At 46.6% G+C, this 25,876-nt stretch overlaps 1 protein-coding gene across 2 annotated transcripts; it reads left to right on the top strand.

Annotated features, from left to right (window-relative positions):
• Nucleotides 1-426: 426 nt before the first annotated feature.
• On the top strand, nt 427-20,525 carry Fam187b (family with sequence similarity 187 member B). 2 transcript variants are annotated; one of them, XM_074058702.1, is made up of 2 exons: nt 427-1,139; nt 20,088-20,525. In XM_074058702.1, exons 1-2 carry the CDS (start codon nt 427-429, stop codon nt 20,476-20,478), a joined length of 1,104 nt encoding a protein of 367 aa, XP_073914803.1. In that variant the 3' UTR covers nt 20,479-20,525. The 2 variants fall into 2 exon arrangements, with proteins under 2 accessions (XP_073914803.1, XP_073914802.1); XM_074058701.1 differs by lacking the exon at nt 427-1,139 and adding an exon at nt 9,937-10,670 and having other exon boundaries at nt 20,085-20,525.
• Nucleotides 20,526-25,876: the final 5,351 nt, after the last annotated feature.

Genomic DNA, 25,876 nt, shown 5'->3' with positions numbered 1-25,876 from the left:
TTGAACTCAGGACTTTGTGCTTGCAAAGCAGGTGCCCTATTGCTTGAGCTACACCTCTAGTCACTTTTGTCATTTTTTTATGGATCAACTCACTGCCTTCTGGCTTGCAAGGATTGGGAAGAGAGATTTGCTAATCATCGTATGAGGACCCCTTAATGTGACAAGTAGCTTCTCCCTTTCTGTTGCCACAATCGTGTCTCCATCTTTGGTGTCTGGCCAGTTAATTGTAATTATGTCTCAGTGAGGATCTCTTTGGGTTTTCCTACCTCCCTGACTTCATTGAGCTTTTTGATGACATGAACTAAATTGTACTCCTTGAGGCACTTTGGACCAAAGTCCATTCTACTGCCCAGGGCTGATGCAAGAGTTCTGTGATGTCACAATGCCCCGGAGGTTCCCAGACTCCTTCTGTAGTCTTGCTCTGCCATGTTGGCCACACTGTGCCTGGTTGGCCTTTCTTTCCCCACTCTGTGGGCCCAGATGTTAATTAGCTGTTCCTATAAGAATCTCTGCCAAAAAGCCCTCCTCTCGGGAAATGACGTTGTCCTGCGGTGCGACCATGGCCACACACAGTGGCATTTCACTTCCATTCTGGGGGATGAGCTCTTCTTGTTCAACTCAGTGCCTAACATAGAGACTCTGCCTGGAGGGAGCCTGAAGTTGGTCAACCCTCAGCCCTCCCAGACGGGCCTCTATCGCTGCCAGAAAAATGACAATACTCGTATTGTGGAATATGAAATTGACTTCCAGGATGTCAAGAACCTGCATATCACACACACAGGCCTGGACCAAAAGCCCCTGCCGAACGAGACCCTGAACCTGGGTGGTATGGTGCTGGTCTTCACCCAGTGGGACCCCTGGCAAGACTGTAACCGCTGTGGGGTGCCTGGTGAGCGCAAACGTCTGGGCTACTGCTATGTGGAGGAGCCCCCCGAAGAGCCCCTGGCCTGTGGGCTCTATCTGAGGGAGGAGGAGATGCTGCACAGCCGCCTGCGGCCAGAGCTGCAGCTGGAAGCCTGCCTGGTACCCTGTGAACACGACAAGGAAATCCACCAGCCATTCTTCATCTTTGACACCTACCAGCTGGGCAAGTCGACCAGCAACATGTGGATCACCTGCCCTTTGGCCTCCATCTACAGGTGACCCTCACCTGGGCTGGGGGTTTGCCTCCAAGAGAAAATCGGGCTCTTTCTCCCGGCCCATAACCCCCTCACTGTCACTCTAGGTGACTGCTGAGCAGTGGTTCCTTCAGCAAGAATTCCCTCATGCTGCCTCTGAGCCGGGCCTGGGTAGGTGATGCTGGGGACACAATGGTGACTAAAACAGACCTAGACCCTGCCCATGCTAATGTAAAATCTAGAAACTAAGTCGCACAGGCCTGTGCCAACACAGACACCGTGTGGCTTCCGTTTCCATTTGGACCCTGTGTGGCATCCTTGCACTGATGCAGTTGATAGTAACAGTCCGTTAGCGCCTTCCCAGTAAGTTCTGACATCCGGTAGCAAATATTTTCCAACTTCGTTCTTCAGCATTACTTTGCTTATTCTTGGCCCGTTATATAAAATTTTGGAGATCAGTTCGTAGTTTCCGAGATCTCTTTAAGATTGGCATTTTATTTTATCTAAGGATAAGTCCTGAGAGACAAGGTAAACGCTGTCATTATTTAGTCTTTTTTTTCCCCTTGGTACTGGGGTTTGAACTCAGGGCTTCACACTTGCTAGGCAGGTGCTCTACCACTTGAGCCACTCCACCAGCCCTAAATTGTCTCCTTTCAATTTCATTGTCTGATTCTTTGTTACTGGTGCTTACATTATATTTGATATTTGTTTATAACCTGGTAGGTAGCAAAGTTACTTTGCTAAATATTTGCTGTTTATTTTTTAGTACAGCAGGCATGCTTATCTCACTCTTAACTTTCCACTACTAAATACAATTTTTCTCTAGGCTTTTGATAGAAAATTCCCTTTTGTTAGTATTCCGTGCCAGTGTGAAGTGTTGTGGGCCAGTGTCAAGGGTCCTTGCCTTCACGGGCCAGAGAACTGGCTCGTGAGGCAGTTGATTGATTTTTCCTATTTGTATAGGAAGTAGGATTTATTAGAGAGAAAGCAAAGGCTACAGCTAGAGCAGAGCCGCAGAGCCCGGAAACCGGTAGCTTGCTGCTCAGGTGAGACTGGGGCTTTAATGGACGTTTGAACTCTGGATTAGATGGGCTGTTTTCATTGGCCATGGATTCACAGGCTTTCTTATGTGAACTGGTCTGTTTGCCCCTTATTGGGAGGAGGGGGACAATCTTGAGAGCATTTTGCTCAGCAGCCCTGTGTCAGATCTATGAGACCCCGCATCTCCTCTTCGGGATGCAGGAATGCAGATTTACAGCTCCTTCTCAGGATGCAGGAATCACAGTGCTGTCCAGGGGGATGGGATTCACTCACCTGCCTGATTGTTGTTCAAATTTAGACGCAGAGTTGCCTGGCGTCCACTTCGTTTAGTCATGATCGTCATCCTTTTCTTTGTCTGTTTTTAATCACTAGAATCAGTTTGCAGGTATTTTCCTCAGGACCTTGTGCCTGTGTGTGAAGCCCTGGTTTAGGTATCAGGGTGACACAGGCCTCACAGAAGTTCAGAAGTGTCCCATCTTTCTCTGTTTTGGGAAATGTATTGTAAGATTGATGTCATTTATTTGGAAGCACACACTGGCGACAGTTTCTGGGCTTAGAGAGGTTTTGTACATGTTTTAAATTACCGATTCAGATGCTTTAATTGTAAATATACAACCACCTTGTATTATTGACTTTTTCATGAATTTGCCCATTTCATCTAAGTTTTTAGACATTTTGGCTCAAAGTGGTAATATCCTTTCGTTATCTTTTTGTTGCTGTGTTCACGGTGCTGGGGACTGAAGCATGCTAGGCAAGCACTCTTACCACTAAGCTACATCCCTGGCCCTTGGTTTTTTGAGATAAGCTCTTGCTCTGTAGCTCTCACAGAGGTGCTTCTCCTGCTGGGATTACAGGCATGCACCACCATGCCACCTCCTTTCATAATCTTCTTATGCCCACAGGAGCCACAGCAACATCTCTTTTTTCACTACTGATATTATTAATTATTTAGGTTTTCTGCCTTCTTTCTTTTTTTTTTTTTGGCAGTACTGGGCTTTCAACTCAGGGCCTCATGCTTGCCAGGCAGGCACTCTACCACTTGAGCCACTCCACCAGCACTGTTTTGTGTTGAGTAATTTTTAGATAGGACCTCCTGAATTACTTTCCTGGGCTGGCCTCAAACAGTGATCTTCCTGATCTCTGCCTCCTGAGTAGCTAGGATTACAGGCATGAGGAACTGGTGCCTGGCTCTCACTTTTTTCTTGATCAGTCTTGTTAGGTCTTTATTAATATTGCTTATCCTTTCAAAGAATTTTGGATTTGTCAATTTATTTCATAGACTTTTTGTTTTCTAGTTCACTGACTCTTGGTTTTTATTATTTCCCTTTCCTGTATGTTTTCAGTTAAGTTTGTTGTTATAACTTCTTGAGATGTTTGCTGACATCACTCGTTTCCATCCTGTTCCTTTAAGTATGTATTTAGGTTGTAAATTTCACAAGCACAACTCGAGTTTTCATAAGTTCTATTTTTATTTTTAGTCACTTAATAACACTGTTTTCAATTGTGATTTCTCTTCTGACCCATTAGTTATTTGGTCACTATGTTGAATAATTTTTGGATATCTAGGAAAATTCTTATCTTTTTGTTAATTATGTCCTATTTAATTACACTGATCCAAAAGTATGAGTCACTTCTTTTAACATTGTTGAGCCTTCGTTTATGGCCTGGAATATGGTGATCTGAAGCAAATGTGTCACACAGGTGTGAAGTGCACTGTTGAATTCAGTGTTCTGGGTCATTTATTCCTTTATCATGCAGTCAGATTTCCTATGTCTCTGCTAAGTGCGTGTTGTCCATCTAGCACTAAGAAGTGCATATTCAAATTTCCAGTCAGGATGTAGATTAATCTGTTTCAACACTTGCAACTATCAGGTTTTGCTTTTTATAGTTTTAGCCCATACAGATTTAGGATTATTACATCTTCCTACTGGATTGACCATTTTATAAAATATCTTTTTAATGTCTATTAATATGTTTGACTGTTTTGGAGGGGGGCAGTACTGGGGTTTAAACTCAGGCCTTGCTCTTGCTAGGCAGGTGCTCTATCACTTGAACCATGCCCCCCAGCCCTTTTTGCTTCAGTTATTTTTGGGATAAAGTCTCCATTTATGCCCAGGACTGGCCTAGACTCTGGTGCTCCTGTTTATACTTCCCTCACAGGTGGGAGCACAGGCTTTTACCACAGTGCCCCACTTTTTATTGGTTGACATGAGGTCTCACTAACAATGGCAATCCATCTGAGCTCCGTCTCCTCAGTAGCCAGGATTTCAGGTGCAAGTCTCCAACCTGGTCCAGTCCTCTTGATTTTTTTTATCTGCTTTCTCCATCAGTCATAGAGTTACCACACCTGTTTCCTTTTGGCATTCACCTGATACTTTTCCATTCAGCTTTTCTATATTCCTCTACTTAAGATAAATCTAGGGGTGGAGATGTAGCCCAGTGAGAGAGCCCTTTGCCTAGAATATGCAGGATCCTGGGTTCCATCCTCAGCACCACAAACAAATAGATAAGTAAATCTATTTTAAGGAGAGTGGTAAGTAAGAGAATCTTAGTTTTTCAATTGAAGTGTTTCGTTCCTTTTTATTTAAGGTAATTACAAATATGTTTGATTTAAATATTGTAACTACTTGTATTTTTCCTTTGTATTCATTTCTTTCTCCCTTTTCTCACTCTTGGAATCTGTAAGCATTATTATTATTCAGTTCCTTCCTCTTCTGGCTTATTAGATATGTATTCTCTTATTTTCTTTAGAAACTGCAACACTGATTCTCAGCTCAGGAGACTAGAGTGCAAATGTGCATTTGTGCTGTTTGGCAAACAATGCAGAGACTTTTCAATGCTTTAGCACCATGTGTTCTTCTATTTGTGGTGTTCTTGTTCTCCAGTATTTTCATTTTACATATAAAGTCCACAGGAAAATTTTTTGTGGTACTGGGCATCGAACCCAGGGCTTTGCACATGCTAGACAAGTGCTCCCTCATCCCCAACTATATCCCAGCCCCAAGAGATTTTTTTTCTGTGTGTGTGTGACACTGGGGTTTGAACTCAGGTCCCGCCCATTTTGCTCTGGTTATTTTGGAGATGGGGGCGGGTCTCAAGAACTATTTGCCTGGGCTGGCCTCGAACCATGGTCCTTCAGATCTCAGCTTCCCACGTAGCTAGGATTACAGGAGTGAGCCAGTAGTGCCTGGCAAGAGAGTATTTTAAAGCACTCAATAATATTAACTTAGTTTTATTATATATTTACTCTTCTGGTGCTTTTTTTTTTTTTTTTTCAATACTGGGGTTTGAACTTAAGGTTTTTGCACTCTCTAGGAGGCAAGCCAGGCAAGTACTCTACTGTGTGAGCCCTGCCCCAGCCCCACCTTTTACTGCTTTCTGTTTTTGAATTACCTTGCTTCCATTTGGGTTTGCTTTCCTCCAGGAGAATCCTTTTTAGTACTACTCTTAGTGTGTTCTGCTATGGCAAATTTTCTGTTTAAATAAAAACAGTCCTGGTGGTACTCACCTATAATCCCGGCTACTTGGAAGGCAGAGATAAGAGACTGAGATCTGAGATCTGAGGCCCTATCTGATAAAACAGGCTGCATATTCAGGGCGTACTTGTAATCCCAGCTACTCAGGAGACAAAAGTAGGAGGATCTTGAGTTCAAGGCTGCTTGGGCAAAGTTAGCAGGGGGCACTATCTGAAAAACAACGTACAAACCAAAGGGCTGGGAATGTGACTACAGTGCTTATACTGCTTAGCAAGTATAAGGCCCTGAGTTCAAACCCCAGGACCACAAAAAAAACCCACTCAATCAAAAGTCTTCTATTTATTGCTTTGAGAGCAATTATCTCTTTTCTGCTGGTATTTTAAAGACTTCCTGTTGTTTTTCCACAGTGTTCTCCTACAGTGTGTCTAGGTGTGGTTTTATGCTTACCTGTGGGATTCAAAGGTCTTGAATTTGGGGCTTGATGCCTCGCTAGGTCTGGAAAGCTTTCATCTAGCTCCTCTCCCTATGTTGCTGTGCTCTGTTTCTCTTCTTCTTCTGAGACTCCATTAATATAAACTCTAGAATTCCCTCCCCCCACCTTCTCTACCCTGGCACTCTGCTGAGTTTCCCTATGCATGACTCATGCCTGCCTTTCATTTCACTAGTCCTCCTTTTCTTATGTCTAGTAAGCAGGCTGTTCCCCCTTTTAGTGGATTCTTAAATTTTACAAATTTTATTATTTAATTCAAGTGTCTCCATTTCAAAGTCCCCATTCTGTCACCTCTCAGACATATCAATCACAGTGATTGTGTTAGTTGACTTTTAAGCACTGTGACAAAATATCTGAGAGAAAAAAATTTAAAAGGAGAAAGGACTTACTTTGGCTCATGGTTTCAGAGGTTCCAGTCCATCATGGAGGGGGTGGTATGTTACTGGATGGGTGGTCTCTGAAGACTGTGGTCAAAAAGACTCCTAGGCACTTGTGTCCTGTATGAAAGAATGCAAGCAAGATGCAAAAATGTAAAGTTTGTTGAAGGGGAGGGGAAGTTACCATAGAGAAAGCAGTGGTGGACCCTTGGCCAGGTGGGAGAGAAGAGCATGCTGGTCTTTGTTCTTAGGGCCTTTGTAATTAAAAGGGCAAAGGGCAGGGAAAATCTGGGCATTCTTTGCAGGATGGGCTAGGTGATTGACAGGTTTGATTGACAAGGTCTTGTCACACAACATGGAGTGCTCTGAGCATGCACTTACCCTAGCTCTCAGATATTTTAATTACATGCATGAGGTGGGATCGATATTCATGTTTTAAGCAAAGGGCTTTTACCTGAGCAGTAATGGAGGGCGGAATTTCCTCAAGGCTTCCTGTCTTGCAGAGAATTTACAATTGAAAAGAAATTTACAACTGTGATGGATAGCTTTGGGCTCACCTAAGGGGTTTAGCATGGAATGTGCTGGGAAAAGCCTCATGGCACCAGCCAAAGTCCCGAAATCTCTCTTGTTAGCCTGCCTTGGGTGGGTGGCTGGGGAGCAGAGCAGCTGCTCTGTGTGTTTTATGTCTTTGCACACAGAGAATGCTTGGCTAACAGGCTTCCTCCTTCCTCTCCATCCCCTTTGAGTCCCCAGTCTTCAGGACCGTGCTGTCCACACTCAGGGCAGGTCCTTCCGCATTGGCTAATCCTCTCTGGAAACACCTCACGGGCGCACCCAGAGGTGTGCCTTAGACATCTCCCAGACACTTCCAAATCCCATCAAGCTGACAATAGGATCAGCCATCACCAGCATCTTAAAGTCTACTGTTGTTCTTAACAACTGTATACAATTATTATTACTGTATGCAACAGAATACAATTATTAGCTAGCAGTAAGCAGACGTCTCACCCACAGCGGTTAAAGATTCTCACATACAGTCTCTTGGATTTTACACATCTTGGATTTTTACATAATTTTAATGCATGGTCACTGACTTTCATGTTCTAACAAACTCTCCAGGAAAGCTGGTCAAAACATTCCGTTAGGCTGAATCCAGCCAGTTTGTGACTTCTCATGACATAAAGTGAAGATGGGACGTGTCATGGCAGCTATTCTTATCTGTGTAGAAAAGATTATCTGTGCTGAGGAGCGGATGGAGACAGGGACAGAGAGGAAGAGGAGACAGATAGGAAGCAATGCTGGTTTCTTAATCCTGAATCTGTGTCCTGGCAAATTCAATGATTCAAGACACCAGACCAGGAGTAAGAGTAAAGCAAGCACAAAGTTTATTGAAAGGACAGCAGAGCTCCCTGATGGGTGGGACTTGGTGAAAGAGCTAAGCCAAAGGATGGCTGAAGTCTAGGAGGTGACATAGGTCTCTAACTGGCTTAGGTCCACCTAGTCTACCTTGAGACTGCATTTGTGTTTGGGTGTCATCTAGTTGACTTCTCGCTGAACCTGACAACCTGGTCACCCTGTTCTTACCGAACTGGAAATTACAGGAAGGTCTGGTCGGCTTGTTCTGACCATTTACGCTTTATTCCTCCTTTTATCTTGGTGCGATGTTTGCTGTGTTACTTTTCTTGAGGAGCCTGCTTCTCGTCTCTTTAGATGTTTGTTTGAAAAGATGTCTCCCTGTCTTCCTTGTCTAGGAAAAAGACAGCTGCATTTTATTATCTCAGAGAGAGGCCTTAGAAGAGCCTGCTCCTCTTAGAAGAGGCTGCTCCTCGTTTTTCCTTAGATGTTTACTTTTCAGCATGCCTTCCTAGCTCCTTATCTAAGACAGTCACTTCTGTTACTTGCTCCCCTCACAGAAGCAACAGGGGACAGACATCAGTGTGTTGTAGGGAGAACCGTAGGGTCCTGGGAAGAGACAAAATGCGGTGCAAAAGTGGCTTCCAGTGTTCCCAAGTGTGAGAAGGCTGTGACATTCGTGTGTTAGACGAGCTTTGTTTGGGCATGAGTTGTAGCACTGTTGCCTGTGAGTTCGATGTTAAGGAATCAGCAGTATACATTAAGAACAGTGCCTTACACAAACGTATACATAAAAGGAAGGTCATGCGTGGACACCTGGCAACAGTTTATGAACAGACCCTTGCAGGGATCTAACCCTCTATTTCCCCTCCCCACCATTCAGCGTTCCTGGCAACTTTGTAGTGCCTAGCAGCCATGAGTAAGTGGACTAATGGATGTGACATTGTGGGTTACATTTGTTTATTATGAGTCTCCTTTGCTAAGAGGTAAGCTTAAAGCAGACAGAGACTTTGTCTTACCTGCTCACTGCTCCGATTAGAGGCGTGGTAGATATTCAGCAAACATTTATGAAGTCAGTGAAACAACAGAAATTTGAGTCTGCACAATGATTTTTAGTTTCAGGTCTGAGCAGGAGTTTGGGAAAGGATTTGGGAAGGAGGTAACTGAGAAAAATATTTATTTCTTTAAGATGAATTGAGTTATGCAGATATCAAGGAGAAGAGTCAGAGACCAGTGCATGCAAAGGTCCTGAGGCAGGAAGCCTTCTTCCTGACATGTTCTGGAAACAGGAGGGGAGGCTAGCATGGCTGGAAAGGAGGGATTGGTGGGAGAGGTAACCAGGAAAGACTTGGTGACTGGTCTATCCCTGGGACTAAAAGCATGCCCCAAACGTAGTACATGTTCAGGAAAAATGTGTTGAATGATCACATGTGACATTGTGATGCTCCTGGGCCATCCTTGGGGACATCGACTCATTCCTTGGGAAAGCAGGGAGTCACCCTGAAAAGACAGATTTGAGTTTCTTCCTACCCAGCAAAACAGGAGGTTTGGAATGAAAATTAGTGTCATCAACTTGTCACAAAACAAAAGGCAGTGGTGACCGTGTTAACGGTGACAGTGCAGTCTGTGATCAGAAGATTTCTAAATTCTTTGTGTTCCGTGTGGAAGAATCCATAGCAGGGCATGTGGGTGTAATTGGAGTTTATTAAGTTAGGGAAGGGAAATGCAGATGGAAGCTGGAAGCATTCTTTTCTCCAGGTGCTTTTAAAACCTACCCTAACCTATGGGAAGGGAGAACCAGGTGATTCCCATTGGATAATCAATGAGTGGGGAGGGGCATGGGTGGTTCCTGGGCCAGGTGAGGCCAGTCTGAGCCATCCCTGAGCCAGGTATGGGCAACCTACACTCACATATAATATTAAGTCATATATTTTTTATGAGTCCCAAACCTTCCCTAACTGTAGCCTGCCTCAACCTCACTACCCCATGCAGTGGGCTTCTGTTCCTCTCACTGCCTAGGGCTGAGGCCTGAGGTCACGAGTGACCTCACAATGACCAGGGTAGTACCTGGCCCACTGCGACAGTCACAATCCACCACCATGCTGACCACCGCGTGCCTGCTGCTCAGCTTTGCTCTGCTGGTGGTGGGCTTCCACGAACCTGTCAGCTGTCCCCAGGACCAGCACTGTCAGCGGGCACTACTCTCAGGCAATGATGTCCTCCTTGAGTGCAATTTCTCTGTGGCACAATGGCACTACCTCAGGGAAGGCAGTGCTGACTGGAATGCCAACCTCTCTAGTGTTTCCAATATAAAAGTACTGCCCGAGGGTCACCTTGCCATCAGCAACCCAAAGCCATCTCAGTCAGGCCTCTACCACTGCTGGAACGCCAATGGCACCCAGATGGTCCAGTATGAGGTTGATTTCCAGGATGCCACCATGCTGTATGTCACGCACAAGGGCCTGGGTCAGAAGCCCCTAGAGAACCAGACACTGTCCCAGAGTAGCAGGGAGCTCATCTTTACCCGGTGGGAAGCCTGGCAGGGCTGCAACCGCTGTGGGGAGCCCGGGGAACGCAAACGCCTGGGCTACTGCTACATCAAGAGGCCCCTGGAGGACCCCGTGCCCTGCGGGCTCTACCTGGGGGAGATGAAGGACTGGTTCAGCCGCTTACAGCCTGAGCTGCAGGTGGAAGCCTGCCATGTGCAGTGTGGAGATTACCGTCCATCCAGAGTGCACTATGTCTCCTTTGACAACTTCAGGCTCATGGAGGAGTCAGAATCTCTGTGGCTCACCTGCCCCGTAGCTTCCATCTACAGGAGATGGGGCCCCAGCCTTGCCCTGGCTCCTAGCCAGGCTCTTCTGGCCTGGGAGCCTTTGTGGTGAATCTGTGCAGGGCGGGAGGGACTCTGCAGGCCAGCCTTGCAGGAAGCCCACAGTGCAAGTGGGGGGACAGCTCCTGGGGAGCAGGAGTCTGTGCAGAATGATGGGGCTATGGTGGGGGTGTTCAAGAAAAAAACGGGTCTCTCAGATACCCTTGATCCAGCCAGAAGTATCGGTGAGGTTCTGGAGCAGAGGGTAGGAGCCCCAGAGCTGCCTCTCCTTTGCAGGGGCCCCTGGGAACTCTCCCTTTCATCTCCTTCCAATCTACCTCCTGGCCCTTCCCCGGGCCCTGGGAAAACTCCCTTCTTAGCATCCTCTCCCACTCAGTATTCTCTGCTCCAGGAGCTGTGGCCTCCAAGAATGTCCATTTTACAGATGAGGAAACTGGCTCAAAGGGGTGCAGTCCTTGTTCAGGGTGATCGGTGGTGGGAGGTGGCAGCACAGATCCTAAATCCCATGGTTTTAGCCATGGTCACCTTACCCTCCCCTAGATGACTAAGGCAGCCTCCCTCTTGCATGGGACATTGGTAAGGTGGAGCCTGAGCAGAAACTGGGGTCTAGCTGTAGATTCTGGGGAGTTTGGGCTCACCTCCTCTACTGGGTTTGCCTTCCCTTGTGTAATCCAGCTATGACTTCTACCCGCCTACCCCTAGCTCTTGACTTTCTCTCTCTCTCCCTGCCTCCCTCTCCTCTTTTAAGTATGAAAGCAACACATTTTCTCAGAGCAACAAAACTCAGAAGCAGACAGAGTGTGAACACCCCTCTCCTGTCTCTGTGGGGACACCTCCATGTCACTCACTGTTCCAGGAGTGTGACGAGGTGGCTCCCACAGCTTCCCAGTTTCTATGCAAAATCCCAGGTCCTTGAGACTGACAAGCATGAAAAGCATCTCAAGGCGTCTTAGGTGTCAAGGAGCCTCACAAGGTGGAAGTTTTGGCAGGGATTTATTTTAGTGGAGCAGGACACAGTGTGGATGAGGTGATGGGGAGAGAAAGAACAGGAAATGGGAGCAAAGACTGAACATGGTGGCTCAGTACCTGTGGTCTTAGAGTTTCCTAGGGTGGGAGAATCCATGATGTGAGAGGTCTAGCAACCCTAATCATTGGTTCTGAGAGCCCAAGATGGGTACTGTTTATTATTGTGAAATACGGAGATGTTACCTAGACCCACCCAAAACAGGGACAATAGGTGAGCTTTAGGTCTTCCTTCTGCCAGACAAGCCTTTTCTTCTACCCATCCAAGGATCCTTGCAGCTTCTTAACATCTCATAGAGGAAAGCAGAATTAGGTAGCTCCTCTTTGTCTCCCAGTTTCTGTAACTTTAGCATCTACAAGGAGATTGGAGGAGGCCAGCTGCTCTGTTTCTCCTTGTTCAAATGTCAGAGTCTGGCTCTTTAAATATTGATTAAAATATAATTTTCCTGTGTCCTCATCTACCTATCTACTCTGCCTTATCACCACAGAAGGAGTTCCCCAGTGCAAGTCAGAAGGAATACAAGAATAGAGGGAGGTCAGAGTGTTTCTTTCTAAGGACTGGAGAGGAGGGCATTTCTTGTGAGGTTTTAGTCTTGGACTCTGAATTCATCCAGGCTTGGATTTCCAACTCCAGCCGTATGACTTTGGAACTGTGGCTTCTCTCTGGTCCTCAGTTTTCTCATCCATAGAAAGGGGTTGTTACGGTTTGGCTGCGTAGTGTCCCCCAAACAGGCTCGTGGGTTGAAGATTTGGCTGCCAGCTAGTGGGCTTTGGGGAAGCTATTGGGTCCTGAGGGTTCTGATCCAGTCAGTGGATTGATGCATGACAGATTCACAATTAGGTGGGGACTCCCAATGGAGAGGTGGTGGAAGTTTTCAGAGGTGGTGGATAGCTGGAAGAGGTGGTGGATAGCTGGAAGAAGTGGGTCACTGGGAGCATGTTCTTGGGGGATGGGGGGTGTATCTTATTCCTCTCTGTCTCTCTTTGCTTCCTGGCTGCCGTGAGGACAGCATCTTGTCCCTACCAGGGCCTTCCACCATGATGCTCTGCCTCCTGGAGGCCTAGAAACAAAAGGCCATGACTGCAGCCCCTGAAACCATGAGCCAGAATAAACCAATCCTTCCTTAAGTTGTTTTCTCAGGCACAGCGAGGAGAGAAACTGAGCAACACTGAAAATTGTTACGAGGAGGAGTGAGCTCATGGTGTCACTTTACCTGAACAAGATGGCTCAGAAAATTTGGAACTAGTTTGTGGGAGGAGTTCAGAAAAATTTGGAAAAGTGACCTAGAAAAAGCCTAAAATGCTAGAAAAGAACTTAATGGGGAGTTCTGGTTTGAGCTCAGAAGACCAGAAACGTGGACAGTGATGGCCAGGCTCAATGAGGTCATGCACTCTTTCACAAACTGTAGTAGAGGCTGTGCATGTGCTACATCCTGGTGAAGAACTGCCTACAATTTGGCAGTTCCCTAAGGCTTTGTGTGAGGCTGAGTTCACAGGTGATGACTTGTTGATCTGGTGGAGGAAATGTCAAGGCAGCCCAGCGTTCAGGCTGTGGCATGGGCACTGGCATCTGCCTTTGGAGGGGTTTTCAGAGGGAATTGGGAGCTAACAGCTGAGTGGGAATCTTGTAGTTGTGAAAATCCAGATTCTTATGCCCCATGTGGATGCATCCAGGCAGGGTAGGTAGACATAGCAAAGGTGATAATAAATGTTTGTTAAAGATTAGGGGGAAAAGTTACAGAAGGCCAGTATGGGCCAAGTCTGAGGCAGAAGCAGAGAGAGAGCCCCTCCTATATCCAGGTGCTTTTAAATCCTGCGCTAACCAGTGGGAGGGGAAAAACCTGGGTGGTTCTTGAACACCAATAACTGATGAGTGGGGAGGATGGTGGTTTGGGCTGTCCCCAAGATAGGGTGGGAATAATCTGCACATATTTGCAATTGAAAGGAGCCTTGGCAGCTATTAAAAAGTTTTGCAACTGAGAGAGACATTTAGAGAGTGCGAAAAAATGTTCAATCTAAAATATAGTATTAAGTCATAAGAGTCCCAGACTCTTCCTATCTTAACCGACCTCAGAAAGACCTGGAAACCTTACAGTTTGGTCTGAAAAGCCTATGTGGAGTTGGGATTATGGATGGCCTGGTTTCTAAAGAGATTAGTTCCACTTAAAAGAAGCCAAGTACTTTGCACTAGGACTGGTAGGAAAGCTGCTTTAAGGTTATCTCAGAAATTGGCCAGGCCCCACTCATCCAAGGCTTCACGGTGTAAAAGTGTAAATTCATTTGAAAGACTTGCCCTTGAGAGAAGTGCCTGTCACTCACAGAACTGCCAAGGACAGTGTTTTTCCAGGATTTATTTCACCATGCTCAGCCATCTGGGCACTCAGAGGGCACCACAGCCATGGTCCAAGAAGGCTCTGCTTTTGCTGGTGGCAGACTTGCTGTCGACCATATGAGGCTGATTTTGCAGACATGAAGAATGCAAGGGTTGCAGGGGCATGGAGGCTTCACCCAGATCTCAAAGGAAGGCCATGGGGCAAGGGAGTGTGTGGCAGGGTTGGGATCCCTGCAGGCAGTTTGAGGGTGATGCATGAAGCTATGAGAGACACCAGGATTGGGGAATGTCTGCTGAAGAAAGCCACAGGCAGCGTAGGAGGGAGGCTGTGTGGGGGCCGCCTGAGGCCTTGGAGCTCACATCACACCTCCATCTGCTCCACATGCCGGACAGGGTTTAACGTTTGCCTTGCTGGGTTTTGGTCTTGCTTTTGGTCCCTCCATTCTTAGCCCCCATTCCTCCCTTTTGGAATGGAAATGTTTTCTCTGTGGCCATTGTGACTTGGAAGTACATGACTCATCTTTATATTTTTACAGTAACTCACAGCTAAGAGTTTGCTTTGAGTCTCTGGAACTTTTTTTTCTTTCTTTCTTTCTTTCTTTTTTTTTTTTTGCTGCACTGGGGTTTGAATTCATGGCCTCATGCTTGCTAGGCAGGTGCTCTAACACTTGAGCCAGGCTCTCAGGCCAGGACTTGAACTTTGAGCAAAAGTTGAACTATGGGGACTCTTGGAGATGGATGAAATGTACTTATGGAAAGAGCCTTTGGGGGACAGGGCAATGTCATGGTTTGGACATGAATTGTCCCCCCAAAAGCTCATGTATTGGGGGCTTTGTTGCCACCATATGGACATTTGGGAAATGACTGGATCCTGAGGGACTGATTTCATCAATGGACTTATCCCTTGATGGATTTGAACCTGGAGTTTTGGATCCAAGGCCCAAACTCCTGAGATTCCATATGCCAGGTCTGGCTGCCTGCCCTTAAATGCCAAGTAAAGAGATGTGGTGAAAGCAGAGAAAGGAGGTTTACTACACGGCTCAAGACATGCCGTGGGAAGAGGCAGAGCGAGCACTCAGCTCATCCTCAGCCATCTTTGGGGTGTAGACATGAGCTATAGGTTTAAGTAGACAAAGAACTGGAGGTAGGGGACAAAGGTGTGCATAAACAGTTCAGTCCGAGGTGTGTTCTGGTCGGACATTATCTCAGTCCTTTTTCTGGGGGAGGTTCCCGAGTTGTAATCCAGAGTCATTGTCACCTGGCAGGTGCTCTCCTATTGGGGGGTGGTTTCTGTCCCTTGTCATGACATCACTCCTGTCCTTCCTTGATTCCAAGGTGGCTGCAAAGAGAAAGGCTCAGAGCAAAGACAGATACAAAATGGAGGAGAGATGCCATGCTTTTCTGTTGCTTTTAGTTAATTCGTGGACCCAAGAAGGAGTCCGTGCCTTTCAGGTGGAGTCATTTGAGCACTTCACACAGATTCACAACCCGATGTCATAGGAAGGTGGTGCCTAGGAGGTGGGGTCTGGTTGGAGGAAGTGGGTCACTGGGGTGTATCCTGGAAAGATAGTGCTTGTCCCCATCCCCTTCCTGTCTTTTCTGCTTCCTGGCCGCCATGAGGTAAGAAGTTTCCTCTGTCATGTCCTCCCATCACCCTGATGCTCTGCCTCACCTCAGGCCCACCTGGACTGAAACCTGTGAAACCATGACCCAAAATACATCCTTCTCCCCCTTAAGCTGTTGCCTTCGGTATTTTGTTACAGCAATGAGAAAGCCATTGAGAACAGGGCTCATAGTGATTTCTCAGGGCTGCCAGCACAAAGTACCACAAACTGGGTGGCTTCAAATAACAGAAGGGCATTCCTTCACCATTTTGGGGACTGTGAATAGGGCTCTGCTCCTCCTTGGTGAAGGACTAAGTAGACTCCTCCCCTGACTTTTCCTAGCTTCTGGTAAAGCCAGAGGTCCTTGGTCTTCCTTGGCTTATAGCTATATCACCCAATCCCTGCCTCTGTTGTCACCACATGGCTTCTCCTTGTGTGTATGTATCTCTGTGTCTTGGCTCCTTTAGTTAGTCATGTTGGATCTAGATCCCACCCTGTTCCAATATGACCTTGTCTTAACCTAATTACATCAGCAATAACCCGATTTCCAAATAAGATTCCATTCTGAGATTCTGGAAAGGATGTGAACGGGGCACTAACAGCTTAGGACAGAGGTCTTGCTGGCCCAGGCCTCAAGGGCTATTGTGAAGCTTGAGGGCTAAGGGCCAGGCACCAGTGGCTCGTGCCTGTAGTCTCAGCTACTCAGAAGGCAGAGATTGGAAGGATTGTCAGTTGAGGCCAGCCTGGGCAAACAGTTCATGAGATCTTCTCTTGAAAACACCCCACACACGAAGAAAAAGGTTGGTACAGTGGTTCAAGCGGTAGAGCGCCTGCCTAACACGTGTGAGGCCCTGAGTTCAAACTCCAGTGCTGCCAAAAAAAAAAAAAAAAAAAAAGGAGGGCTAAGGATGGTTGGTCACTTACACAGTATCGTTGGACAGATAGCAGTAGCTCCCTGGAGGCGTTGGGTAGCGTGAGGGTCCCACCATCCCTTGGCCGCGCTGGGTGTGGTGTGGCCCATTTACTCACTGACACGCGTACATCGCTCATTTATGTCAAACAGGACGGACAAACGGGACCAGATCTCCTGCCTCCTGGAGTGACAGCGGTATTTTATTTCAGAATAAGTAAGAGACACAGTATTTTATTTTATCATTAATAGTACAAGGAAGTAGCATTGTGAAGATTTCATAGATACGTACAGTGTACTTTAAACAAATTTACAGCCCCATATTCCCCACTGAAAACGCTTACCTTTCTAGTTCTTGGTGGGTTTACTGTGGGTGGGTTTACCATATACATGTGTAATAAACATCTACCCGCTTCACCTCCCAGTTCCCTCTCTGATCCCCTTCCCATTTATTCCACCCTCCCTTTTACATTCATGTCCCATTTTCACGATTACCAGCACCATTGTAGGTCTAGATTTCACATACGAGCAAAAACATGCGATATTTGGCTTTTTGAGCTTGGCTTATTTCACTCAAAATGATTATCTCCACTTCCATCCATTTTCTTGCAAACAACATAATTTTGTTATTTTTATGGCTGAGCTAACACTGCATTGTGTGTATATATGTGTCAGATTTTCTTTATCCGTTCACTTGTTGTTGGGCACCGAGGCTGCTTCCACAGCTTGGCAATTGTACATAGTGGTGTGAAGGACATGCATGTGCAGGTGTCTCTCTTGTACACTGATTTAAACTCCTTCAGATGTGCCCACGCATGGTATGGCAGTCATAAGGCAGGTCTGTTTTTAACTTCTTGATGAACCTTTATGATTTCCATAGAGGCTGCACTAGTGTACATTCCACTAGCAGTGCGTGAGGTTCCTTTTCCCCTGCATCCTCACCAGCAGTTATAGTTGTGTGTCTTCTTGGTGGTGGCCATTCTCACTGGGGAAGGATGGACTCTCAATGTTGTGTTGATTCACATTTCCTTTATGGCCAAGGGTGCTGACCGTTTCTTTAATTTTATCATTTTTACATTTGCTTACATGCTGTATACGTTATTTGGGCCACCCCCATCCAACTTCTAGGCAGAACCTGTTCCACCCTCTTGTTCTCTGATTTTGTTAAAGAGAAAACACGGGAGAAAACAAGAAAGACATAGCGTTTTTGCTAGTTTGAGATAAAGATAGCTACACAGAGGGATTCCTAGCATTGCTTCCATGCACTTGTGTATTACAACCTACATCCTGCACGTTTCTTCATGTGTTTATTAGCCATTTGTACCTCTTCTGAGAAGTATTTAATTCATTTGTCCATTCATTAATTGAATTATTTTTTCTTTTGCTGTTTAACTTTTTGAGCTCTTTGTATTATCTAGAGATTAATCCTTTATCAGATGAATAACTGGCAAAGATTTTCTTACATTCTCTGCGTTCTTGATTCTGGTAATAGTTTCCTTTGATGTTCAGAAACTTTTTAGTTTCATGCAATCCCATTTGTCAATTCTTGCTCTTACTTCCTGGGTGATTGGAGTCCTATTTAGGAAATGATTGTCTATGCCTATGTCTTCAAGAGTTTTCCCTATGTTTCTTGTAACAGTTTAAAAGTTTCAGGTCTTACATTAAGCGCTTTATTCATCCATCTTGAATTGATTTTATTTATTTATTTATTTATTCATTTTTTGGTACTGGGGCTTGAACTCAGGGCTTCACCTCGAGCCACTCTACCAGCCCTATTTTTTGTGTTAGAGTCTCATGAACTATTTGTCCTGGCTGGCTTTGAACCATGAACCTCCTGATCTCTGCCTCCTAAGTAGCTAGGATTACAGGTGTGAGCCACTGGAGCCCAGCTTGAATTTATTTTTATACAGGGTGGGAGACAGGGATCTAGTTTAAGTTTTTTTTTCTTTTTTTACATACAGATAACCAGTTTTTCCAGCAACATTTGTTGAAGAGGCTTTCTCCAATGTATGTTTTTGACTTCTTTGTCAAAAATTAGCTGGCTGTAGCTGTGTGGATTTATTTCTGGGTTTTCTATTCTGTTCCATTGGTTTTCCTGTCTGTTTTTGTACCAGCACTGTGCTGCTTTTGCTCTGCAGTATATAGTTTGAAGTTGGGTATTATGACACCTCCAGCATTGCTCTTTTTGCTCAAGATTGCTTTGGCTAGTTGTGATGTTTTGTTTCCATATGAATTTTAGAGTTGATTTTGACATTGGGGTTGCATTGAATTAATAGATTGCATTCAGTAGTGTAGCCATTTTTATAGTATTCTGCCTATCCATGAACATGGAAGGTCTTTCTTCAAGGTTTGATAGCTTTCATTATGAAGGCCTTTCACCTCTTTAGTGTAGTTTATTCTTAGGCTTTTTTTTTTTTTTTTTTTTTGAGGCTACTGTGAATGGGGTAAATTTCCTGATTTCTTTCTCCGTCTGTTTGTTATTGATATATAGAAAAGCTACTGATTTTGTTTATTAATTTTGTATCTTACTACTTTTTCAAAAGTACTTTTTAGATCTAAGAGGTTTTTTTTTGGCGGAGTCTTTAGGGTCTTTTAAATATAGAATCATATAGTCTGCAAATAGGGGTAACTTGGCTTCTTCTTTTCCAATTTGAGCCCCTTTTATTTCTTTCTCCTGCCTTATTGATCTGGTTAAGAGTTTTCTAGTACTATATTGAATAAAAGTGGGAAGAGTGGGCACCTTTATCTCATTCCTGATCTTAGACTAAATGGTTTCAATTTTCCCACTGAGTATGAATAGGCTGGCTACAGGATGAGGTACATTCCTTCTATTCCTAGTTTCTTCAGAGCTTTTATCATGAAGGAATGCTGAATTTTGGCTTTTTCTGCATCTACTGAGATGCTCATGTGATATTTTGTCCTTGATTCTGTTTATGTGTGACATGCAGCATTTTAGATAGTGACAAGGGATAATGAGAGTGAAGGAGATGAAAATTATAAGGAGAGGTCAGCGAAGGCCTCCCTGAGAAGGGGCCGTTTCAGCCAGGACCAAAGGGGATGAAGGAGCCCTGTGCACTGAGGAACAGTGTTCCAAGCCGGGGGAACAGCCAGGCCAGAGGCCCTGAGGCAGGACTGTGCCCAGCATGGCAGAGGAACGTCTAAGGCCTCAGTATGGCTGGGTGGAGTGAGGACAAGGAGTTGGAGGAAATGAGGCCAGGCAGTGAAGGGGTGCGCCATCACTCCTGTAGCATTCTTGCTAATTTCTCCAAAAGATCCATGAGATAGGTGTGATCCTACTTGTTTTCAGATGAGAAAATGGGTGCTCCCAGACTGGAGGTCTGGGCCTAGGCAGCCCAGCCTGTCAGGGTGGAGCTCTGAGAGCTCCCAACTGCCCTGTGCCCTCCGCTCCTGCACAGTGCTCCATGAAGGGAGCTGTGTTTGCTGTCCCCAGGGAAGAGAGGCCACTTTCCTTCTGCTGTCTGTCTCCCTTTTTCCCCGAGGCTGTACAGTTGACCTTGTCCTCCTTGCAGGCCTGTCAACTGGGAAGCCAACAGCATCCCTCTGACTTGGCACGACCAGCTCTCTGGCCAGGACTTCAGCTACTTCCTGGACCAGTCCACCGGTGGCAAGCAGCTGAAGATTTTCTGGCAGGCCACTTACAAGTGCTTTGTGGAGCAGGAGCTCATGGTGCAATTCAACCCCGAGGCCCGTCCAGAAATGCTGGAGGCTCAGAGGATGGCGATGCTGGAAGCTCAGGGGGCAGGAGAGGTCACTGCCCGGTCCGGGAAAGCAGACTCCGTTCTCAAACAGTTGATGCTGATGTTGCTGGTGGTCACCACGCTGGCCCTTGTGGGGCTGCTGTTCAAAGTCCTCTGCCCTGCCCAGGGCAAAAGAAGCAACCAGATTCTGCTGGTAAAATAAAGGGAGCCCTCTGCACCCCAGGGGACTTTGGGCCTCCTGAGCCACTGGCCTCTTGTTCTTTTATTGCCACCACTGTTCTGTCTATAGCTCCTGCCCCGTGCTGGCCCTGTATCACCCTTTGATGTGTGAGTGAAAACAGACCTGGGACAAAACTAAGGGTGACTGAGTGCCTCCCGTTCCAGGTCCTGCTTTGCTAAGGTGATGGTAATCCCAGTGCTCAGATGAGGACTGAGTAGGACTACTTATCTAGTCACTGGGGTGTGAGTGAGTGTGTGTGTGTGTGTGTGTGTGTGTGTGTGTGTGTGTGTGAATCCACTTCAAACTCACCTCAAGCCTGGGATACCCCAGAGGAAGGGAGGAAGAGAGGGAGGGAGGGAGGCAGGCAGGCAGGGAGGCTGTTCTCAGGGTAGAACTCTGGTGTGGTCCATTTTAACCTCTTCATTCAATGCATTCTCCCAAAAGCAAGATGGGCAACCCCCAGTTATCTCAGGTCTGCCCTTGGGCCTTTCTGCCTCTCCCAGTTTTTTGTCCTTTGCCCCAGCCTCCCCTAATTGTGCTAGGCCTTGGGCCCAGTCATAACTCCCCAAGTCTAAAGCCTAGTTCAGCTGATTCACAGGAATTATCAGGTCTGGCAGTTTTTGTTTTTAGAAATTATATATACTGTTTAGCAGACTATAAGAGTGAAATGAAATATTAATGCCTTTTAAAATTCATTGTCCTAAAACTCTACTGTGAAGCAATAACAGGATGGGTATGAAACCCTTCCAGAGCAAAACTTGGGCCCTGGAGGACAGGACAGGGTTTGCCCCTATGTACCAGACACTTAGGGCTTCTTATGGTGCCCAGAGACTCAAAGATTCCTGCAGAATGAGGGAATGTTCCCCCAAAATTGATGGGAGTTCATGCAATAATAGTGAACACTTTTGTGTCTCCTGGTGTGGCCAAAACTCATTCCTTTCATAAACACTGTGTTCTCACAACCTCCCAGGAGGCTGCTGTTCCTATTAGCCTTGTTTTGTGGGCAAGAACATCAAGACTCAGACAGCACAAGCAACCTGCTTGAGGTCACACAGCAAGCCTGGTGAAAAAGAGATCTCAGCCCCCCTCTGACTCCCAGGAACCCCCCTCCCTGTGTTCTGCACCCACAGTAGCCCACACTGGAGGTTCAGCTGTGACAACCAAGCCCAGGTCCGTGGCCACTTACAGCACTGAAAGTCCCATGACCACAGACAGACTGTCAGCACTCACTGTGGCCTGAGGTGACCCCAGTAACTTCCCTCCTCATGGTGTCCACACCTGTGCGTGAGCCCCTCTCCTGTGACCTTGCTCAGAGCCAGCAGCATCTGACCACACTCCCTTGATGAACTTCTGTAAGACCGGGCAGATTAGAGCTGAGGTCTTGCTGGCTTGCTGACAGAGCAGCTGCTATGGGAAGTGTCTCCCAAAGGCCCGTGAGAAAGGCTTCACATCCATCCCATGGTGCCATTGGAGGTGGTGGAATCTTTAGAAGGTGGGGCCCAGAAGAAGGAAGTTAGGTCATTGGGAACGTGACCTGGAAGGGACCTGACCCTTTCTGCCCCTCTTTGCTTTCTATCTGCTATGGTGTGAGCCGCCTCTTTTGCCACGTACCCCCACCACAATGGGCTGCCTTGCCACAGGCCCCAAAGCAACTAGGCAAACCAACCATGGTTTCTGAAACTGTGAGCCCAAGAAAACCTTTTTCCCTACCAGATAATCATATCTCAGGTAGTTTGTTACAGTAGCGAAAAACTGACTAACACAGCAGTCATGTTGAGTAAGCCCTTGTGGCAAGTAGCTGTGGGCTGTAGAACTGCAAGTGACCCCTGGGACCTGAAGGTGGCTTCCAGTTGGCAACCAGCAAATAGCCTGGGTCCTCAGTCACACAGCCAGAAGGAAATGAAGGCAACTAACAACCTGAGTGAGCCTGAATGCCGTTATGGCTTGGATATCAAGTGGTCCCCCCAGAAGCTCATGTGCTAAAGACTTGCTCCTCAGCTGGTGGTGCTTCTGAGAGGTGATTGGATGGCTGTGACATCACCAGTGGATCAATCTATCGATGACTTCATAGCTGATTGGGCTATGAGGAGGTGGGGCGTGGCTGGAAGAAGTAGGTCTTGGGGGGTGACATTTAAGAGCATACCTTGTCCCCAACTCTTTCTCTTTCCCTCTCTCTCTCTCCTTCCTGGCTGCCATGAACTCTGCTCCACCATCCCCTTTCCACCGTGATGCTCTGTGTTCCCCAAAGCCCAGAAGCAACAGAACAAGGTGACCAAGGGCTGAAACCTCAAACAATGAACGAAAATAAGCCTTTCCTCTGCTAGTGAGCCTTTTCCTTTTTGTTATTTTTGAGATAACTTCTTAGTATGTAGCTCAGGCTCACCTCAAACTCACTGTATAGCTCAAGCTGTCCTTGAACCCACAAGCCTCCTACCTCAGCCTTCCAAGGTATTACAGGTGGGTGCCACCACATCAGTCCCTGGGTTGACTTTCTGAGGTATTTTGTCACAGCGATGGACAGGTGACTAACGAAAACAGATTCTTCTGCAGCCGAGCCTGCAGATGAAAATGCAGCCCTGTCAATGTCTTGCTGCATCCCCGTGAGGCATGAAGGTGGCCCAGCTGAGCCACATTCAGACTCCTGACGCACAGAAACTGTGAGACCTTAACTTTGTTTTATAGTAACAGACAAGTGTTAGGCCCACCATATCCCCCAGTCCACCTGAGTCCCCCAGCTTTGGCAGTCACAGATGGATCCTGTGTGCTGGGGGACTTCTTACCTCACTGCACTGGGCCACACGCACAGGAGATGGGGGCCAGGCAGCTGATGTCCTCAGGAACCAGCCTACACCTCGAGGGATGGGAAATGGAGGAAGAACATCCAGCTTCCTCACTCCTGGATGGCAAAACTCTGAGGCACCTTGTCACATTCTCTCAGAACAGATTCATGGGATTATGGGGCTTGGAGTGAACATTGTTGGGATGGGGCGTTATTTGACCTATGCCAAAACAGTGCCAGGCAGAGGCTGCACACAGAGGGGGTCTGGAATGGGGGTCTCTTTGCTGATTAGGCAGGGAGATGGCCATGGTGGAAGAGGACTTCAAGCAGGCTGCCAGGACCCGGATGCTATGGGACCCTGTGGGCCAGGGCCACGCTTTATTAGAAATGACACAGGAGCCATGACAAGGGTTTGACCAGTAAAGGGATGCAACCTGACATTCGTGTAAGGTGTGATTCTGACAAGGTGGAGTCATTACAGGTAAGGCTGGGCAGGAAGTAGCAGCCACCTTGCAGGTGACTGGCTGGACAATGAGAAACTTTTGTCACCGAGCAGAAGGGCTAAGGCCTGCTCTTGCCGCCTTCTGTCTCAGAGAGAGCACAGCGTAAGACACAGTGTGTATCTAACCCAGTTTTTGTCTGTCCGTTTGAGATGGGGTCTGGCTGTGGTACGTGGCTGGGACATCAAACTCCCGAGCTCAAGTGCCTCAGCCTCCTGGGACTCCAGGGGCCCTGCTGCACGGCTGATTCCACTTTTAACGGTCTTATACCAGGGCCTCACACACGCGGTGAGCGCTCTACCACTGAGCTACATCCCCAGCCCTTGGTCTTCTTGAGCCGGGGTCTCAGTGTGTAGCCCTGGCTGGCCTCTAACTCTCCATCCTCCTGCCTCAGCCTTCCCAGGGCTGGGATTACAGGTGTATCCCACCATGCCCACCTGAAAACAAATTTTTTTTGGCAGTACTGGGATTTGAACTCAGGGTTCTCGCTTGTTAGGAAGGAGTTCTTCCATATGAGCCACACCTCCAGCCCCTCAGAATGACTAAAAAAAGCACTGCTACTAAGTGCAATTCCAGTAAAGTGTCCCTGCCACTCTTCTGCAGTTTCACTTTCTATGGTTTCAATTGTGGTCTGCAAACATTAAATGGAAAATTCCAGAAATAAATTTTTGATGACTTTTATTACAATATAATTATAATTGTTCTTTGTTACTCTTAGTTTATTGATGTTGATTTCTTACTATGCCCAATTTATAAGTTAAACTTTACCAAAGGTATGTACGAATAGGAAAAAAACTATATGGGGTTCGTGGCTGGGTGCAGTGGCTTGTGCCTGTAATCCCAGGTACTCAAGAGGCAGAGATTGGGAGAATTGTTCAAGGCCAATCTGGCCAAAAAGTTAGGGAGTCCCCCATCTCAACAAAAGCAGGCTGTGGTGGTGCAGATCTATAATTCCAGCGGTGTAGGAGGTGTAAATAGGTGGATTGAGGTTGGCTATGAGCAAAACAAACAAAAAACCCACAAGACCCAATCCAAATCCAAAAAAAAAAAAAAACTAAATGCAAATAAAGGGTCTGGGGCATGGTTCAAGTGGTAGAGCAGCTGTCTAGCAGATCAAGGCCCTGAGTTCAAACCCCAGTACTAAAAAAAGAGGAGTTTGGGAAAATGTAGCTCCTTGAAAAAAATAATTTAAAAGGAAGACCTGGGGTTGAGTACAATCGTGCTTTCAGTTGTCCCCTGGGGTCTTAGAATGCATCTCCTGCAGATAAGGGGCCACTGTACTTGCCTTCTGTCCACCTCTGTAATCTTCTGGAGAAAGAAAGGGGAAGGAGGGGAAGTATCTCTTTTTCCTGAAGTTGCAGAAATGCAGACAAATCTACCACTAGCCTCTCTGTCACCTTAGTGTAATCTTCACAAGACTGTCTGCACAGGGACATAGCTTGGTGAATAGTGTGGAGAGGGCCTCTGCTTGCCCCTTGGCTGGACACATCACACAGTGCTCAAACTTTACAACTCCATGTGGCAATCCTGAGGACAGACACTTTCTGCATCATGACCTGGTCCTGGAAATCTGTACGACATCCTGTGACAGTCAGTATAGGGTAGGTCCTGCTGCAGTAATAAGTAAAACCTATAATAAACTGCAACCTTTTTTTCCGACTCAAACCATAGTCAGATGTAGCTCAGGTGGCCCTCTTCTGCTTAAGTCAGGAGACTCAGGGATCCAGGCTGCCAGTCAAAGTGTTGGTTTCTAAGGAATGAGAAAAGAACATGGAATCTGCTGTGAAGGACGGAGCTGCTAGGCCTCACAGTGTCATTTGCTTTGTCCTTATCCCATTAGTCAGAACTCAGCCACGTGGTCCCCACTTAATTGCAAAGGAAGCTGGGAAATGTGACCCTCAGTGTACCTAGGAAGACAATGCAGGCCATTGTCCATCTGGCCAATTAATGCTACAGTGTAGGCTTCAGAAATTGTCACCATGGATTCTGAAACCAATTTTAACTGTTAAAAAAAAAATCGAAACCAGGCACCGGTGGCTCATGCCTGTTATCCTAGCTACTTGGGAGGCCAAGATTGGGAGGATCGAGGTTTGAGGCTAAC

The sequence above is a fragment of the Castor canadensis genome, chromosome 16, assembly GCF_047511655.1.
Source record: "Castor canadensis chromosome 16, mCasCan1.hap1v2, whole genome shotgun sequence".
Taxonomy (NCBI): Eukaryota; Metazoa; Chordata; class Mammalia; order Rodentia; family Castoridae; genus Castor; species Castor canadensis.
This window is presented reverse-complemented; position numbering and strand designations above follow the sequence as displayed.